Raw genomic sequence first — 20833 nt, 5'->3', positions numbered from 1 at the left:
TTTTATTTTAACAGAAATTTTTATTTAGATATTATGTAGAAAAATGAAAATCATAATAGGTTGTAAAGCAGTTTCAAATTATTTTGTTATTATTCTACTTCCACTTTCAAGCGCATTAATTTACAAACCGTATTAAGATGAGGTCATGAAGAAGTGAAATAAAAAGATAATAGATCAAACAGACAGAACCACTGGACAGAACAATTGATTAATAATAGAATTTACAACAAGATAAACATATATTCAAAAACAACATTGCGATATCATTGTAGAGAACACCAAGCGGTGTGAACAATCAGGTAAGATCATCTAAGATACCTTGTCTTTAAAGTGAAAGTAGGATATAATTTAGGCCAGAGACATGTATTATATGTCTCTGTTTAGGCCAAGTATTTCTTTTTTTGATAGTATAGTTGTTTCATCGACAGACAAACAATTCAAACATATCTAAAACATAACTTAAGACGACAAATATATGTTAAGGGATGAAGCAATTCCAATTAACAACAGTACTATTAGGATTGATGAATTTTAAACCAGTTAATTTTACCATTTCAGTGTTTATTTAGTCCTTTCACTTATGCATCATAATGCATTACACTGTTTATTTTTAAAAATTGATTCTTATCTGTACATTTAGTAGTACATGTTCTTAATAAAAGAAAATAGCTCGTGCTGGTTTATTCTATGATGTGCTGAGCATTTATTGTTTACGGGCATATTTCCAGACAAACTTAAAGAGGCCCAAGTTACACCCTTACATAAAAAGAGTGACCCACTACTGAAATCAAATTACAGACCAGTCAGTGTGTTACCTATTTTTTCAAAATTTTATAAAAAGATATTTGAAATACAGTTATACGATTTCTTTGATTCCATTTTTAATTCTTATCTATGTGCTTTCCGTAGAGGACATGGATGTCAGACTACGTTGCTCAGATTACTGGAAGACTGGCATAAAGCCTTAGACAAAAACTTATATATAGCTGCAGTTCTTATGGATTTATCAAAAGCTTTTGACTGTTTACCTCATGAAATTTTACTAGATAAATTACTAGCATATGGTGTTTCTCCACATTCAGTATCTTTATTAAAATCATATCTTTCTGATAGAAAACAGCAAATTAAAGTAAACGGTGTTCTGAGTAACTGGGCTGACATCCGAAAAGGGGTACCCCAAGGTTCTATATTGGGGCCCCTTTTATTTAATGTCTTCATAAATGATATTTTTTGTTTTGTTAAACATAGTACATTAAACAATTATGCAGACAACAATACTCTATCTTTTAGTAGTCCGGATTATGACCATCTCATATCCATATTAGAATCTAAGTCTCATTTGCTGATTGATTGGTTTAAAGAAAATAAGATGCAGGCAAATCCTGATAAATTTCAAGTTATTGCTGTAGGGAAAAGAACCTTTGCAAAAAATCCATCTATACAAATTCAGCAAAATATTTTATCATGTGAAGAGACAGTAAAAGTTACTTGGAATTGATATTGATTACCAACTAAAATTTGATGCACATATAAGAAACTTGTGTAGAAAGGCATCACAACAGCTGAATGTTCTCAAGAGAATTGGATCATTTTTAAACAGATTAAATAAACTTACAATTTTTCATACTTTTATTTTGAGTAATTTTAATTTTTGTCCTTTGGCTTGGCATTTTTGTACAGAGAAAAATTCTAAAAAACTTGAAAAAATGCAAGAGAGAGCATTAAGATTTGCATATGACAACTACTTATCATCCTCTGAAACTCTTCTTGAGAACGCAAAGGTTCCAACCCTACAAGTAAGACGCATCAGGACAATGGCACTTGAGACTTATAAAATTTTAAATAATTTGCCTCCTGTATGTTTACAAAATTTACTCTAAATTGAATATACTAAATATTCTTTTAGATACAGTAATATTTGGAATACCACAGGTAAGAACTACAACATATGGAAAAAAATCTTTAAGTTTTTCTGCTGCTTCTTTATGGAATATCTTACCAAATTTTTAAAAATTTAGTGCTTATATAGAATGAAATTCAAAACAGTGTGGCTGTGGCCATTGATTGACACATTAAATTCATCCATTGACTGGGACAATTTAGGTGAACGTTTGTATGTAACGATCACTGTTCACTATGTACTTTTTAAAGACACTTAAACTATGGGGTCACCAAAGGTTCTCAACACCTTAATAAAGTAATTCGAAAAACTAATCAGAAATAACACGATGTTTTGATTTATATCAATTATATAAATCAAAACATAAAGGTTATTCCTGATTAATTTTTTGAATTATTTTATAATTAAAGGCGTTAAGAAACCTTTGGTGACCCCACAGTTTAAATGTCTATCGTAGGTACGTCGTGAACAGTGGTCGTTACAGACAAACGTTCATGTAAATTGTCCCAGTCAATGGATGAATTTAATGTGTCAATCAATGGCCACAGCCACACTGTTTTGAATTTCATTCTATTTTTTGGAGTTTCGCAAAATAATTTTTGGTGCTGCTTTTTATAATTTATTTTGCATGCTGCATGCCTTGTTTTATTTGATATTGCATATGTTTTTAAATTCGGTGAAAAGCTCATTAGAGCTTTTGTTTGTACTGTTTGTCAATATGCCAAATCCAAATAAAGTTTTACTTACTTACTTTTTTTTACCCCTTAGTACAAATGTATATGTTCAATATGGCCATCTTTATTTTTCACTATCTTTGCTGTTTCGTAGTTCACATGGCTACAGAAGGAGTCATAAAGAACATAAGGAACAATCAATATAAAGTCAAAGATGAGTGTTTAGGTAGTTGTATTACATCTTTCATTTCCATGGAGGTTATTAAGGCTAGCCATCTGAGTCATGGTCCATTGGCTTTGAAACATATGGTATTGTTAAACAGTCTAGACATATCTCTGTGTCCACAGTTTATGAATTGGAGGTTGATTTCTTGCTTGATGTGTCACTTTGGTGTTATTGTGTTATAATGCTATATTGTACTTAATAAACTAATATTTTAAAAAGGACTTTTCACTGTAGGTAAAATGATGATACTGCTTACGGTCATAAGTGTCTTGTTATTTGGACAGTGTTTTGCAGACATTTATCTACATATACCTAGAGGATCAAATAACAGATTGAATGAAAAAACTGGTAATAGGAAAAATGCAAACAGGGTGTTTGATTCACAGGTAATTCATTTCACAAATAATATTTTTTAATGTAATAAGCCCTAGGTAAAGGTCCTTTTATTTTGAAAATGACCAGCATTCAATTTTAGCGAAATATATCTAATAAGATTAGCTATCACATGAAAATGAAAAGAATATTGTTTATTATTTTTTACCGTTAAAAGTAAAAAGGGTTTATTTTTGAATGCTTAAAAGGTCTCCTAGCTTTTGGCCTCTATGAGATTGACATCAGAATTAGGAGGCAAGTTAATGTTTGTTTAGTAGTGGAAGAGTTGAAACTGAAGCTTTGTCCACCAGCCTTGGTAAAGCAATTATAAAAATAACAAGCTCTTAACTTGTGGTGTAAAGCAAACACTTGTAAATCAATCAATTTATCACATACATATATAATGTACTTTTCAGATCTAGATTCATTTAGTCTTGTCCTATGTCAAATGAACAGAGAAAACCTGAAACCCATATTGTTGTGATCTATATAGATTTGTATTTAAATTTAATTGTAGATAATAACATACCAGCTATACTTATTCACAGTCCACTTGGACCCTAGCTGTGACTCAAAGTATTAAATTTTCTTTAAGTAGGGTAACCATCTTCTAATAGAATTAATGAGACAGCATTCCCTGTTTTTAACAGTTATATACATGCAAATATATTTCTTTCCATTAGAACAATAACAAAGGAGGTTATAATGTCGGTGATAAAGGAGAAAATCCATCTAACAATGAAGGAGAACAGTACAGGATGGTAAATATTAAATACAAATAACATAAATAAAGCAACTCATACATTTCTTTGTAGACGTACAAATCAAAATTATAAAAAAAATATAAACAATGTGCCTTTGATATCACCAAAAAGAAAAATTTCTTGATCATAAATCAATTGTTCTCTTTTTAGCTCTGTTTTGCTCTACAATTTGGTCATCTTTGATTGCTTTAGCTATTTGACCTTTGTTTTAGTTTCAAGGTCTCAAAGATTTTGCTTTCAGTCACCACTGTAGAAAGTCATTAATTGTCTATATATGTATATAAGCATTATTTAAGCTCATTTATAGAGGTTTAGGTTTTAATCATTGTTGAAGGCTATAGGATTACCTGTAGGTGCATGCTTCTGAATCTACATCATTTGGTCTTGTGTGGAAAGTTGTCTCAATGGCAATCACACCACATCTTATTTTAGTTATGGTGTCATTTTCTGTTTCAATCAAACTATGTCATTTAAAAAAAAGATGATGAGTTATGATTGCCAATGAGACAGACAATTCTCCACAAGAGACCAAATTGACACAAAAATAACAACTATAGGCCACCGTATGGCCTTCAACAATGAGCATGCACAGTTGAAGATTTATATCAAGGAAGTATCAAACTCATTACATATTCCTGCAAGAAATGAGAAATTGTGTGAAGACATAACTATTTTGTCCATCTGGAATTGTCTAATTTGTTGCAAAGTAAAACCCTTTTCTTGACCAGTATTGACCTTTTACGAATCTAAATTATGAAGCGTTTTTAAATATTGTGTTTTGTTACGTAACTAACAATGACTAAGATCTTTTGAAATTTTTTAACTCTTGGGTTAGGATAAATTAAATAAAGCTCCTATTTCAATTGTAATATTTTTCATTTTTATTGGACTGAGAATTAAAGAAATGAAATTTAAGAAAATACAATAACAAATTTTTTAGAAGATTTCTTGAAGGTGTGAAGCTCCTTTTATGGATACATTTTTGTATTTCATGTATATTTGCAGCAATTGCTGTTGTTTTTAAAAAGTAATGGGATTTGACCAGAATTATTTATTTTCTTTAGAGTGGGTGGTGTCATATTTTTTTGATAGATTAAATGCAATTTGGCACTGAAACTTGATGATAGCTTACACAAACAATATTTTAATTCATCAATTTGAAAGTCTTAACAGGCGGGCCTTGTTGACAGGTAACTTATCTTTAAGTATTGAAAGGAGATATTATTCAGTATTACATTATTATTTACATCATTTTCGCATATAATTATTGTATTGACTTCATGCCTTTAATCATTTGTTACATGACATTGTGTGTTTTTAAATCTTTTAAGCCTATTTTCTTTATGTTTTGTCAACTTTCTCACAAATCAAAGTTGTTTATTTCATTTCGTAGATGTGAGTACTGACAGCGAAACATGCATCACATGAACCTATTTGGGGATTAATTATCTTGGTGAAGGATGTTTTCTAAATAGGATTATTTGATAAAAGCTATTATAGTTTCAGGACTTCCTTACCATGCTTACATATAAATAATCACAGGATACTTAACAGATCAAAGTCAAGTTTGTCATGTTTTTTGGGGGCAAAATTCTTACATATGTACTTAGATTGCATTTTTTTCCACAGTTTTAATTAAGACAGTATATCTAAATATAAAAATGTTTTTCTTAATTAAAATATTGTGACTAGGGAGTTACCAGTTTGAATCACTAGTTATTAAATTTTAGTTAAAAATCTACCTAATTTATATAAGATGTGAAATATACTATTACTAAATACAGTTTATATTCCTTGTTTGGAAGAAAGATTTTAAAAAGAGTTAGATGATTCAAACATAGGATTGTATATCTGGTCACTTTAATAATATGGGTTTATATGCTGGTATCTATGATGAGTTTATTGGTATGATGTCATATTTAGTTACGATAATGATAATAAATGAACTCTGGTTTACGTAACTTTAAGTACTTTTGTAAGTGTGTTAACAACAATCGGAAGTTTACCACATTTGGATACTTCATATCAGAGAGCAAAGTGATAAAATTATAGAAGTTAAAACCAAACTTAACAACTTTTTAATGAAATCATTTTTTTTTATATATTGCTGCTAGGAATATTTTTGTATCTCTATTTGTGAACATCATAGTTCAAAATGATAGATTTGAACCTTACTAAATCATTTAACATTTTGTTCTTTACAAAAAATATACCATGGGTCAAACTTAAACGCAAAAATGAATACAACTTTTATGAAATTTCCTGAATTGAAATTTATAAAACTTTACTTTTGATTTAATGATGATTGGTAATTACATTACAAAGAAAAATATTATGAAACCAAATGTTTATATAGGACCCTTAGTTTGACAGCAACAGCATCATTGTAACAAATCTAAAGTTTGATACCATCTTTCTATTAGATAATGTAGAATAATTCTATGTAGAAATCACATGAATAAGTTGAAAAAAGAGCAATTCAAATTATACCTGTCAGATTCCTATATTTGAAGTGTATCTTTTTTGGATAATTTTGAACTATAACTGAAAGATATAAAAACATTAAAATTAGAAAACTGCAGGTGGTATGAAATAGTAATATTATATTTTATTTATTGTTTAAAACTCCAAAAACTGAAATTTTAATAGTTATTTTTACTTTCAATGTCTATTTTTATGGCCCACCTAGGGGCGTAATGTGTTTTGGTCTGTACGTCTCTTTGTCTGTCATTTGTTCGTCTGTCTGTCTTGCTTCATGTTAAAGTTTTTGGTCAAGGTCATTTTTGAATAAGTTAAAGTCCAATCAACTTGAAACTTGATACACATGTTCCCTATGATATGATCTTTCTAATTGTAATGCCAAATTAGAGTTTTGACCCCAATTTAAAGGTCCACTGAAAATATAAAATGAAAGGCTGAGTGGAACATCCATGTACTATCAAATGACTATGGACACATTCTTGTCAGTCTGAACTTTTGTACTTGTAAAGCTTAAGATTGATGCAATATTGCATGTTAGGAACTGATTACTGAACAAAATGAAAGAGCAGTGGTGGATCCAGGGGAGGGTTCTGAGGTTGGAACCCCCCCTTTTTTTTGGTGGGTCAATGCATTTGAATTGGGACTTATGGTTGGAATCCCCCTTTATCCTGGGTTGGGAACCCCCCTTTTTAAAATGGCTGGATCCGCCCCTGATAAGAGTCAAGGAATTTTCATCACTCAGTTGTAATTATCAAGACACATAAGTTCACAGTGTCACTATTTTTTCAGAAATATTTCCAAAGTGGTCCATTTAAAAGTTTAAATAATGATGCAGGGAAGAGTTTCCTTGAGCTTGAATGGACCAATCAGCATGGCTGTGGAGGCAATGAAGATACCAGTCCACAGAAACAAAATTGTCATATGATCCTACAGTACATGTGTCAGGATGATGTGAACACGCCAACAGGTACAAACTAAAATGGTTTACTTTTATGAATTGTGACTTGGATGGAGAGTTGTCTCATTGGCACTCATACCACATATTCTGATATCTAATTATCCTGGACAAGCTAAATTTCCAAGTTTTGTCTGCTAATTTTTTTAACCAGGTTAAATTTGAAAATGACTCTTATTTAAAGTAAAAAATATTTCTGTTTGTAAAATTACAAAATCAAAACACTGATTAACTTTTATGAACAATGAGTTGTTTTAGCAGTTTAGAAGAAAGTGCTACTATGGTACTTGATAATAAAATATGTCCATTAGTTAATCTAGCTTTGTTAGATTTTGGAATGTCCCATTTCAATTTTTTTTTACAAAATCTCTGACAACATTTATTTTGTATCCGAAAACCTATATTATGTCAAAAAAATTAAAACAATCTAAATTCAGACAGTATCAAGCTTGAATATTGTGTCCAAGCTGTTTAGGGTTTGACCTCTGCTGTCATATCAGGCTACTCTCAGTATTTTCAAGATAATTTTTAATGTGCCAAATGATTTTTTTACAAGTTTTTCAGACTTTTTTTATATTCATAAATTACGATTGAAATTTACATGAACCTTTAGAATGATACAACACTTTTCAAATGATTTGAAAAATCAATATGAACAACCATATATATATTCCATTACTATTGGCAGAATCACAACATTTTAATTGCTAACATAATATGTTCATACAATGTTCAGTTTACTTTATGAAATTTTGCTCCTACAAGGTTTCCAATTTTCTTTTATAGGTACTGCTGATACTCTTAGAAATGGGCAGAGAACTGATACACAAGCATATAAAAGACCACAGAGTTTGACAGAAACCCAGGCACAAACAACAGCTCGTAAAAACAATGCTGTCCAACAAGAGGAAGTTCTCCAGGAACCTTGGGAATGGTATGACAAATGCTTTGTCAGGGAACGTAATAGAGGTAGGGAAGATAACTCTCGTAAAATATGTAAATAGTTTGAGAAATTTAAAAGACTTTTTCACATTTGCTTTGTTTGCAAAGGTCCTGAATTTAAAGGGATTAATGAATGATACATGCAAACATGCTAAATATTGACATAGAAGAAGAAGAATTTCTCAATATTAAGCCAAAATAAGGAAGGCTACTTGTTTTAATAGAATGGATCTTGTTTAATGGGTTTTGGAAATGGAATGTTAACATTTTGATATTATTTTGGTATTAAGAATTTGTCTGGTTTTAGGAATATGGACCTGTTTTGAATCTAGCTAGCTGTTATATATTTATATCCATAAATAACTATTTTCTTTTAATTTTAATGCTGAAAATCCATGCAGGTCTGTTTAATGATAAGACATCATGGGGGTAACATGGTTGATACTTTTGACATCAGAACCGTCATTTGAAGTGTATCATAATTATTTAAAGTATAACTCTTATATTTTCAGGGCTCTTTACTGCTGATCAAAAATTAAAAACCAACAATGGCTTGGGCACTAGCAGTGCCATTTACACACGTGAGAATCCAAATGGTAATCGTTATGGGTATGAATGTCCAGAAGAAAGAGATTATTTCCCCTACTGGCACCCTACTCCATGGAAAGATATTGCAGTACTTGCAGAAAATGCTTCCATGTGCAGGTGTGTATATATATAGAGAGTTATCTTTCTTGTTTCTGTTTCTACCTTTGATAATATCAGGCTTGTGTCTCTCTCTTTTGAAAAGTTTGAAGATTTATTTTAATCTAGTAGGTATCATATTTGTTGTTTTGAATTTTTATACGCCCGTCAAAATTTTGACGGGACGTATTATGGTATACAAATGTCCTGTGTCCGTCCGTCCGTCTGTCCGTCTGTCCGTCTGTCCGTCTGTCTGTCCGGCGTAAACATGTCGCACCGTAACTTGAGAACGACTTATCTAAATTTCATGAAACTTAATATAGTTGTTTTTTATGATGGTCAAATGATCTGTATACTTTTTGGTGAAAATAAGATTTAAACTTTTTGAGTTACGGCACTTTGTAACTAAAACAGGGGTGTGTTTTTTTTCACATGTCGCACCGTATCTCAAAAACGATTCTTGATTATTGCTTAAAACTTTACACACTTCCTAGTTATATTAATCTTAATATCTGTATACTTTTTGGTGATGATTCAAAATTTCATTTTTGAGTTATTGAGTATTTTGTAAAAAAGGGGGAGGGTTTTTTACATGTCGCGCCATATCTCAAAAACGATTTATGATTATTGCTTAAAACTTTACACACTTCTTAGTTATATTAATCTAAAGATCTGTATACTTTTTGGTGATGATTCAAAATTTCATTTTTGAGTTATTGAGTATTTTTTAAAAAAAGGGGGGGGGGGTTTACATGTCGTGCCGTATCTCAAAAACGATTTATGATTATTGCTTAAAACTTTATACACTTCTTTGTTATATTAATCTAAAGATCTGTATACTTTTTGGTTTTGATTCAAAATTTTATTTAAGGGATATTTAGTTTTTTGTAAAAAAAAAAAACAGGGTTGTGGGTTTCACATGTCCTGCTGTGTCTCAAAAACAATATATTGTTATTGCTTAAAACTTTCTCAGAAACTATTTATGATTATTGCATAAAACTTCCACACAAGACGTCGGGCGTATCATGCGCTCATGGCGCAGCTGTTTATTAGTTTTTTTAAAACTTGGCATTGTTGTCAGATCTTTGATGTTCTCCCTAACTAAGATTTATTCACAAGTTCTTCTTCTTCCAGTAATCGGCGACTGTCAACTGATTGAATATCCTGCCACAGTTTCTAGACTCTTTAAGTTCTACAGCAATATGTATTAATTAAACAATTATTTGTTAACGAATTTGTTAAATACTGCAGATCTCTATTTTGTGAAGGTTCTGTATGATGCATTACATGTACCTATTAAAAAAATATCTATTGTTATTTATAATACAAAACATAATTTTGAATTTGATTGAAATGAGTTTCTTACATATCTAATGTTATTCCATATTGGTATTATTTTAGTAGGTTTCTCTATATGAATTGGATTTTGAATAAAAAGGCATATTCACCTGAGAAAGTGTTATTCACCGCGCTAAACGTCACACGCTTTTACATGCAACGTTATTGTAAAATGTTTCATGTAAAAAAAAAAATTGGTATATGTTTGTCATTAGATACATTTTCTTCTCTCGGACTATGGAATAAAACAATTACTGTCTTTTGATGAGGTAAATATGCGGTTTTATTGACTTTTGAAAAAATGATATTCACTGAGGCCGACAAATTTATTTTAATTATGAAACAGTATCATAATCAGTTGTACAGATAAAATCACATTTTAAGTAGGTGGTAGATCCTATGAGAAGATTAAGTGATAATTACAGGGATATCAATACAGGATACACAAAGTTCAACTTGTTTGTAATAGGAAGTGTTACAGTTCAAATAACAGTATATAATCTCTTGAACAAATACCAAAAACAAATATTGATGTTATTCAGTACTTCTGTTTACATCAACCTAAATTTTTATCAAAGTTATTCAATTTCAGTAGATTAAACATATTCTGATCAAAGTTTATTTCTTTGATTGTTTAACAGGAATATATTAAGATACAGCCAATTTCAATGCATTCATTACTAGCCCATACAGAAATAACTAACTAAAGCGCATGAGTTGCACATGAGAATTATATGCAAATTAAAATGCTCATTTGTGCAGTTTGGTTTTTTCATATGTGTGTGCAAAATTTGTTCATTATGCTCATATGAACAATTCAGACATCATATGAGCTTTAACCATCTATGTAATAAAAAATTTGATGTCCATTCCAAGCACATTAAATCTGTTGTGACCTAAGTTGCTTTATCGCACCACGGGTAAATTATCAAGTTGTGATTGGTTTAACACCGTCACATGGCGAACCCCAATGAGACCATAGGGGGTTAGTAAATTACATAGGGGGTTCATGACGTGTTAATGGTGACATAGTCTATTAATGTTGTTGTGTTTCATCGTTTATTTTTCAACAAAACGCAGCAGAAAAAGTCCAGTGTGCGATAAATTCGTTATACGGTTAACTACTAACCCCCTACGGATCCATAGAGGTGAATTAAATCTATAGGGGATTCGGAATCCGGCCTCACCACCTATGGAATTTATTAACCCTCTATGGATCCGTAGGGGGTCAGTAGCGAACCATATAACTTATATTAAGAGTAATCAACTTATAAATTAAGAAAAATGAATATAAGGTCTAATATGGTATCCATCCTCAATCCATCTTATCAATGCTTTGTCAAATTTGCTTTATTCAACTCTCATTTAATTTTAGTACAACATACAGAGATAACTTTACATTTTTGTTCTGATAGGTTAAAAGAAAGCTCTCTTATGATTTTAACTTTTAAGTTGTCTTTCCAGTGTTACAGGACTTTAATTGTCAGATTTTTAATTTGCTTCAGTCTAGAATTTTAGTTTATTAAAGGACCTTTTGTTTGATTTTAAAATATGCTTTAAAGTGTAAAATATTTGAATTAGCTCTTGCCGCAATATAGCCTTTTTGTGCCAATGTGGCATAAAGAGACCAACAATCAATCAATAATTGTCAGATTTAGGTAAATTTGTCAATATGTTGTACCCTAATTTGTTTGAATTGTTGAACATAACACATTATTGATTATTTTTTATATTTTTACATCAAAATGCATATTCTTCTACACAGTGATTTTATTTGCTTCTGATTGAATGCCTTATTATCATCCTATTTTATTTTTGCAACCATTTTAATATGCACAATAAGGGTAAGGGGGATAGATTCAGACACCCTTGCATCGATTCATTCTTATTCTTGTTCTTTATTCTATTATCAAATATTTGGAACCATTTGTCACTCTATTGACAGAATCGTATAAACTGCAAAAATAGATTAAAGCTTCTTGAAAATTACAGTCTATGTTTACAATATGTAATTGTTATAAATTAATTTCAGTTATTACAAGTCAAAAAGTTTTAATACACAAATGTACCATGAGTGTGTAGAAACTTACACACCAGGAGGCGCCAGACGTCCTTATTCAAAATGGAATAATCAAGCCCAATGTACACAAAATGGTGGACAATGGATACTATTCAGCAACTTTCTAGAGAAGGCACCTGGTGAGGAACGCATTCATAATCAGAACCAATATTTTTCACATAATCATAAATAACTGTTGAAAAAGTTGTTCTTTAAAAGTGTTTTAAAAGTTTATATGGTGTTTTATGCATTTTAAAATTTCTTAGTTGAATGGAGAATTTTTTTTAAGCACAAAATTTTAAAAAAATGTTCCATTAAGAAATGACTTATTATCATGATTTTGTTTTGAAAAAAATCCACTATTAAAAGTCTTAAAAACAAAACTAAGGTATGAACAAACAAAATATATGTTTTTTTTTTAATGCTAAGAATATATAAAATTGAGATTGGAAATGGGGAATGTGTCAAGAGACAACAACAAGACAGAAAACAGTTGAAGGCCACTAATGGGTCTTCAACACAGGGAGAAAATCCTGCACCAGGAGGCAGACATCAGCTGGTCCTTAACTAAAATATGTACTAGTTCAGTAAAAATGGACATCACACTATATCCATAGATAATATTGATGTAAGGTCAAACATAATCACACAAGTAAAAGCTTATGCTAGTAAATTGTTGCAAAATCCATCTTAAAATTTCAGCATATACTACTGAGGCCGCTTGTAATGCACAGAGTAAAGGTGGACTGACCTATAGATGGGCTGTACCATATGATGCTACTGTTGTCACTAAGAAAGAATGTTTGGTTCAACTAGACCAACCAGATTGTAAAGAAGCACAATATTCTAGGTATTTAGTTTATTTAGATGTAGACTTAACAGACTAAAAAACATTAGTATTTTATGTAAATAGATTGTTGAAATTAGAGTCCTAGTATTCTAGGTACCAGTATATGTTTTTTTTTAATGTTATTCATGATACTTTAAAGGAACCATGGTGTCATAAGGTTTTACATTTCAAAGCATTACCTGTTTATATGTAGAAGAACAAGAACATGATTTCACATGCATTTATATCTATTTCAGGTCTAACCATCTGGGTAATGGAGCAAATGGTAGAGCTAATAGTTATATGTGGACGCTGCCTTATTTTCCTTCAGCAAAAGCAAAAAGATGTGTTTTTAGAATGAGGTAAAACACAATGATTTTTAGTGCATCATAAATTTATTTTTAAAACTATATTTCATGAATATTGATAATTTTAATACTGGCAGTCAAACTTTTTAAACCGAGAATTACATTGTATTTTGTTACAATTTTACGATTTTGGACTGCAGTTGTAATACAATCTTTACCACTATTCCGATACTGAGGATTCATTAATAATCATTGGTACTTATCTTAGTTGTTTGTAAAAAAATATCTAGATTGAGGTGGTCTCCGTCAGTTTTGTAACCATTGCTGTCTTAGATATCAACTGAGTTTTTTTTTGGTATAATGACATTTATAACATAAATGATATTGCATTGATAAATTTTGTTCTACAAATAAATTGTGTCTGGAAAGAACAAATCTTGATCTGTGAACTAAAGCTACTCTGATTATAACGTCATGAAGTTGCTTTAATTTTATTATTGACAACATATGTGTGGTGGAGATATTTATAAACAGACAATTGACATTCTTATGGGAACTAACTGTGCTCCCATCTTCACCAAGTAATCAAGAAGAATGAGAAGACTCTGGCCTTGTCATTTAACTTTACATTCAGCTATTAAGGTGAAATTCATTTACTGTAAACTTTTGTCTGTGTTGATTTCTCTTTGAATTTAAAATATATAACACCACTTTCATTTGTAAATGAATAACAAAAAAATTGTTTACAAATTCTTTGTTCTCTTTTTTAGATACAACATATCAACAGATGATTATGATCCATATTTCACAGATTCTTCTTCAAATCAACAATTGTAAGTTTTTTTTATATTCTAAATGAAAACTTATTTACTTTACTGGGCATCAATTTATGAATAACAAAGGGAGATAATCAGAGTATATTGAATAACCATAATAATAAAGCTAGAAGCATTATATCTGGATTTTCTCTCTCATCTTCCATCATTATAACATTTAGTTACTTCCAGTTAATAATAAAACACTCCTAAACCATTCTTCCTTGCAGCCAATTGATGTGACTTTTTATGACATTATGGTGATTAAAGTGAAATTCTACATTCTGATGGTATGACTAAACATATTTTGACTTTTTGATGATATGTCTGTACATTTTTTGCCATATTTATAATATGTTTATAAATGATGTTAATATTTGATGATATCTATAATATTTTTTTTCTCTTTTTCAATATTTCTATCAAAACAATATTTTTTCATATTTGATGATATATCTATATAACAGATCCCATATTTTATGATAAACCTGTAAATATTTTAACACACATAAGAAAGGACATTGATGTCCTGCAGAAGTATCAGGAATGAATTTAATAATTTTCATTTAAATAAGGTTGTTCTTAGTGATTTCAGTCTAAAAGTAGATTTAAAACAACCTAAAAAAAACACATTGTGTATTTTTCAAGGTTGTATATACTGAAGTGAATAGAGGCAACATAGGTTCGGTTCTATTTTTAACTTAGATACTGTATAAAACCTTTAACACTTTGATATTATCAAAATGCTACAACACAAATTATAATAAACTAACAAGCAACCAATGTTATTTAAAAATGGAACAAATATCTTTTTACAGAAATCCATTCGTACAATCCATTATAGAGCAGGATCCTTATATCGATGTGGGAGGTAGAACTGCATTACGTATGAACATCAACACTGACCAGACTGGCAGACAATTTCAAGACAGAAGTCATGTATTTCTCATGTCTCCGAGAGCTGGTGCTATATCTCAGACAGATAGAATATTTAATTTGAACGTACGAGGAAAACGTGGTAACATAGTACAGACTTACCCTGCTGTAGAGTACGACTTCCATCCAAACACGTTAAATATGAAACCTTCAGATCTCGTTCATATACAATGGACAGGTAATCTTTTCAGTCTCTATATATTGTATGTAAATGATTTAAAAATCAATGTTATACCCAATGATTCTAATCTTCTCAAAGTATTATACAGGAATGCATACTTGTCAGTCAAAAGTGGAGCTAGTTAATATATACTCTATATTCAAACATTTCTGTCATGATTTATTATAGTGAAAGACATAAGGAAATGCCTGTACCAAGTAAGGAATATGACAGTTGTTATCCATTCATTTGATGTGTTTGAGCTTTTGATTTTGCCATTTGATAAGGGACTTTCCGTTTTGAATTTTCCTTGGATTTCTGTACTTTTGTGATTTTACTTTTTTTTTTGTGTCAGTTCAATAGTAGCAATAAATAAAGCACACAATCATTTCTGAATTTACAGGAATATTTCCTAGCTCTACTTAAACTTGAAAAAGGCACAAAAATTAATTTCTACTTCTCTTTGAAAAAGCAGCTTTTTGGTAAATAAGCAAAACTAGTAAAAGGCAAATGTGTCAACTTTTTTTACCTTACAAAAGGGAGATCATCCTTACTTCTGTTAAGGGATACAAGTCACGGGACCTATGAAACCACACGTTAACCAAACAAAAAACATGTAAATGTGGTTACATGTGAGATTTCTTCATACTATGAACGTAATTATGAGCTTTAGCTTCATGACAATAACACTTTTCCTGTTATCAGCCATCTTATAAATCTATGGCAGTTTTATTTATCCAAACTTATTTAGGGTATTTCTATTTAGTTTTTTGTTCTGAGAAATAAATTTTTAATGATCAAAGTTATAAGCTCATACAGTAACAGCTGCTGTAAAAGGTTAAATATGAAGTCTGATAAATGTACAGGTTAATTTTTTTCTTGCAAAGGACAAACCCATAAGTGCCAAATGTGGTGAACTTTTTTCATATAGGAGTATTGAATATATATATATATAATTAATAGTAAGTCATCTAAACAGGAACCCAAAATTACTAACCAGAATATGACACTACAGTTTGCAAGTGAATTATTCCTTATATTCGAATCATATTTTATTAATGTATTTTCAGGCTCTAATACACATAATAACAACAATCCAGCTGGTGATGGACAGGCTGGAGATGAAGGTCAAGGCAAAGATGGTAAGTGTTATGACTAAAACTAGTTATCTCAAAATGGATGAGTAGTGATCAAATTTCTATATAACCAAAGTTTCATGCAAAGGGGGAAAAAATGAAACCAATCAAGGTAATACAATAAGTTTGCATGAGATAAAACCTGAATGCGTACTATTAAATCAAGTGTGCCTCTGGGTGCAGGATTTTCTCACTGTGTTGAAGACCCATTGGTGGATTTCTACTGTTTTCTTCTTTTTGATCTGAGTTGTCTCTTTGACACATTCTCCATTTCGATTCTCATTTTTATTTTTGTATTCTGTACTTTTTGTTAGACACTGTGTTTTTCTAATTCTGTCATTTTTAACCGGATTTTTGTGAAAAAAATGTCGGTTATTGATTTGGGGATGTACGGCGGGCGGGCGGTCGGGCCGGTGGTCGGGCCGGTGGGCGGGCGGGCGGCAATCAAATGTTGTCCGTGCATTAACTCATGAACCGTTCAACCAAAGCTTTTAAAATTTTAATATGTTGTTACTGACAACTAAATGAAGGTCAAGTTCAATAATGGCGATTTTGACTTTTACCGTTCAGGAGTTATGGTTCTTGAAAGATTGAAAAATGGAGTTTCCAGTCGTGTCCGTGCATTTACGCATGAACTGTTCTACCTAAGCTCCCAAATTTTAATATGTTGTTACTGATGACAAAATGGAGGTCAAGTTCAATAATGGCGATTTTGACTTTTACCGTTCAGGAGTTATGGTTCTTGAAAGATTGAAAAATGGTGTTTCCAGTCGTGTCCGTGCATTTACGCATGAACTGTTTTACCAAAGCTTCCCAAATTTTAATATGTTGTCTCTGATGACAAAATAGAGGTCAAGTTCAATAATGACGATTTTGACTTTTACCGTTCAGGAGTTATGGTTCTTGAAAGATTGAAAAATGGTGTTTCCAGTCGTGTCCGTGCATTTTCTCATGAACCATTCAACCAAAGCTTTTGAAATTTTTATATGTTGTTACTGATGGCAAATTAGAGGTCAAGTTCAATAATGTCGACTTTTACCGTTCAGGAGTTATGGTTCTTGAAAGATTGTGAAATGGCGTTTCCATTCACGTTGTTGCATTTACTCATGAACCATTCAATCTAATATTATAAGCTTTTCAAATTTTAAGATGTTGATACTGATGACAAAATGGAGGTCAAATTTGATATTGACGATTTTCACTTTCACCATTCATCAGTAATGGTTCTTGTGATATTGCCAGGACACAAATAAATATTAATAAATCCGGTTTGCTGTCGTTGTGACAGCTCTTGTTAGGTGAGAATTGATGTTGTTATAAATCCCTTTCTAGTTACACTTAATTTGTTATCGTATTTCAGTTACTATTGAGCTTGTATGTCTGCAAAATTGGGTAAAACATTACCTTATCAGCTCATCTGACCTGACACTGTTAGCTATTTGTATCACTTTTCAACCATGTTTTATTTCAGGATGAGAAGTGAAACTTCTAACTAACATGAGGGGAACAAATCAGTAATCAAAAATTTTTCTAAAATTTGGAATGACTTTAAATGATAATGTATTTTTTATTCTTATAAAAGCAATTACACTCAATAACCCATTAATTTATCATTTTCAGGATCTGACAGGAGTAATATTGTGGAAATTAAGGATTTGAATGACAATTTCCCATTACCATATGAGAGTACGACCATGTGGTCTGCTGCAGACGTCAAATGGATCTATTCTGGTTCTACAGCTGTATCTCCTAAGGACCTGGCTGTTATCATGTCATCATCAGGATATTATAAATCAGTCAATGAGGCTAAAACTAAGGCTGCAATGAACCCATTACTAAACAATGCACCCGCCTCATTTGAAGGAGCAGTTCTTAAATTTAATAGAGGAACATATCACTATATGAGCACAAGAAATAATAACTTCAGTAATAGAAGTCAAAAATCAACACTCATTGTGTCATAAAACATTCTTGCCTATTGTTATGGTCATATCGTATTTTAGAATATATTTGTCATTGACATTATTTTAAATTTCAATATTTATTTCAGCGTTTGCAGCATGTCATATGGTCTTTTCTTTTGGAAGGAGTTCAATCAAAAATCATAATTTGTAAAACATATTTTCTTGTAAACATCTTATTAAAAAAAAAATCCTTTGGGATTCATAATTTTAGTTGAGGAATACTTTTTTTCATATATTTTTATATTTGTTTGTTTTATTAAGCAACACTCCTTAACAACTTTTACCTCCACAAGATTCATGAACATTCCTGATTTCATTTTCATAATGTCAGTCTTTCATTATGATCAGTAACACAAAATATGCAAATGCTGGCCATTTAACCATGATTGTTCTGTAAAGTTAATTATTACTATTATATGAAAACCAACATGATCTAATCTTTAAACCCAAAGAAATTGTTCTTTTTTCTATCCCCCTCTCCCTTTCTTAAAATGAGGTTTTTAATTGAAATATTTTTAAATAGTTTCAAATAGATTATCATATTTTGTACAATTTATTCGAGGTATTTGACCAAATGAATACATATCAGATATACCAAATATGAGATTATTTTATATACATGTGTTATATTTTTGTGGGATAAAACATTATTACCAAAGTTAATGATAATATTTTCATTATAAGATGTCTGCTTAACGGTTCACTAGAGACCTTTTTTAAATTTTCAATAGTAAATTCTTACATTGATTAGTGTCAGCACCCAAGCTTAGTGTTGACTAAATTTTTTAACAGTATAGCCAAAGAAAGACAACAAAATTTTTATGTAGATTTTAATTCTGTTTAAATCTTGTACAATATTCACTGCAAAATAATAACTATTTTAATAACAACATCAGCATTTTATTAAAACATTGAATTGACTCTGAAAACTTATTTTTTACTGATTTATTTGATTTAAATGAGATCAAATATAATTTTGTAATACTATTGCATACATTGATATTTTAATCTTACAAGAAAACCTCAATGTTTTTTTAGTTGCAATTTACTGAATGTATTATTGTCTGCTGGTACAGACAATTGTGTCTTATTTGTTATTATTTATTAATAATTAAAATACATATTTATCTAAAATTAGTTTGTTCACTATTGTTCATTTCAAAGTAACAGAAGTCCCATATCAAGTTATGTGAACTTGATGAATTTGATGAACCAAAATACATGGGCCCTTCAAAGCCATTCACTAAATGGCCATTTTCAGTGTGGGCAATATATTTAGTAGAAATAAAATGAAACAAAATAAAAACAACAAAAGGGCTCTCTTCAATTGAAAGTAGTTGTGCCAAGCATTGCTCAGGATCTAGAAAGTCACTGTGTTCTTAAAACCATGAGTGAATGCCCATTTAGAGCTATAGATATATATAATAAAGATCCATGTTGCCAAAACTTTGGTTGACTTGATTGCAATCTTAGTTAGAATACTTCCTCAAGCAATGCAATTAAGGATTGACATATAAGGAACAATAGATAAGGGGAGATTCAGTCTATTTACAACAAACAACTTCTTATATCTCAGAATTCCTTTGGTAAGAGTTTTCCATCAACTAAATGTAAACGTTTTTTTTAATTTTTTTTTTCATTTGTGATGAAACATGTTCTTGAGGCCTCAACCCTCCTTCATCCTGGGCAGTGGTGTAACAGCACAACATAAGAACAAAATATAAATATCGAGTGCAAATGGCTGGACACACCAGGCATGATTGCTATATGAAGTACAAACAAAAAATCAGTTGAATTAACATCAAGACAATCGACACAAAGAACTGATCTAAGAGTACTAAGACCAAAAAAAAAAAAAACCCACCAAAACTCACCAGTCTAGGAGTACTATGACAAAAGAAACTATTAAGAATACTTGTAGTTACTGAAAGCGAATTTAAGGCCAATAATAGCTCTTCATAAATCATGTTCTTCTAGACTTGAGTATCAATCAGTGCACATCCAAGGGATTTGACATAAAGACATCATAAACAGAAACTATTAAGAATACTTGTAGTTACTGAAAGCGAATTCAAGGCCAATAATAGCTCTTCATAAATCATGTTCTTCTAGACTTTAGTATCAATCAGTGCACATCCAAGGGATTTGACATAAAGACATCATAAACAGCCTGAGAATTGTCTGACCTCGTGCAATGCCAAAAGATAAGAAAATAATATTGCTGGACTTGTAGACACTGATTAAGGGAACTATTTTATAGAAATAGATTATTAAGATACAATACGTTTTG

At 30.7% G+C, this 20833-nt stretch overlaps 2 protein-coding genes across 3 annotated transcripts in view; both read left to right on the top strand.

Moving 5' to 3' along the window:
• The window catches only part of LOC143049326 (beta-1,4-galactosyltransferase 4-like), a 262011-nt gene that overhangs the window by 77500 nt on the left and 163678 nt on the right, over window positions 1-20833 (top strand). The gene's annotated exons all lie outside the window — the stretch shown is intronic.
• On the top strand, window positions 124-19677 carry LOC143049307 (protein DD3-3-like). 2 transcript variants are annotated; one of them, XM_076222992.1, is made up of 14 exons: window positions 124-299; window positions 1907-1932; window positions 3035-3186; window positions 3856-3933; window positions 7207-7384; window positions 8159-8341; window positions 8827-9019; window positions 12369-12535; window positions 13098-13245; window positions 13482-13586; window positions 14303-14365; window positions 15166-15461; window positions 16514-16585; window positions 18200-19677. In XM_076222992.1, the coding sequence occupies exons 3-14, from the start codon at window positions 3040-3042 to the stop codon at window positions 18541-18543; spliced, it is 1974 nt and encodes a 657-aa protein (XP_076079107.1). In that variant the 5' UTR covers window positions 124-299; window positions 1907-1932; window positions 3035-3039; the 3' UTR covers window positions 18544-19677. The 2 variants fall into 2 exon arrangements, with proteins under 2 accessions (XP_076079107.1, XP_076079100.1); XM_076222985.1 differs by lacking the exon at window positions 1907-1932.

Source organism: Mytilus galloprovincialis, chromosome 1, assembly GCF_965363235.1.
Source record: "Mytilus galloprovincialis chromosome 1, xbMytGall1.hap1.1, whole genome shotgun sequence".
Lineage (NCBI taxonomy): Eukaryota > Metazoa > Mollusca > Bivalvia > Mytilida > Mytilidae > Mytilus > Mytilus galloprovincialis.
This window is presented reverse-complemented; position numbering and strand designations above follow the sequence as displayed.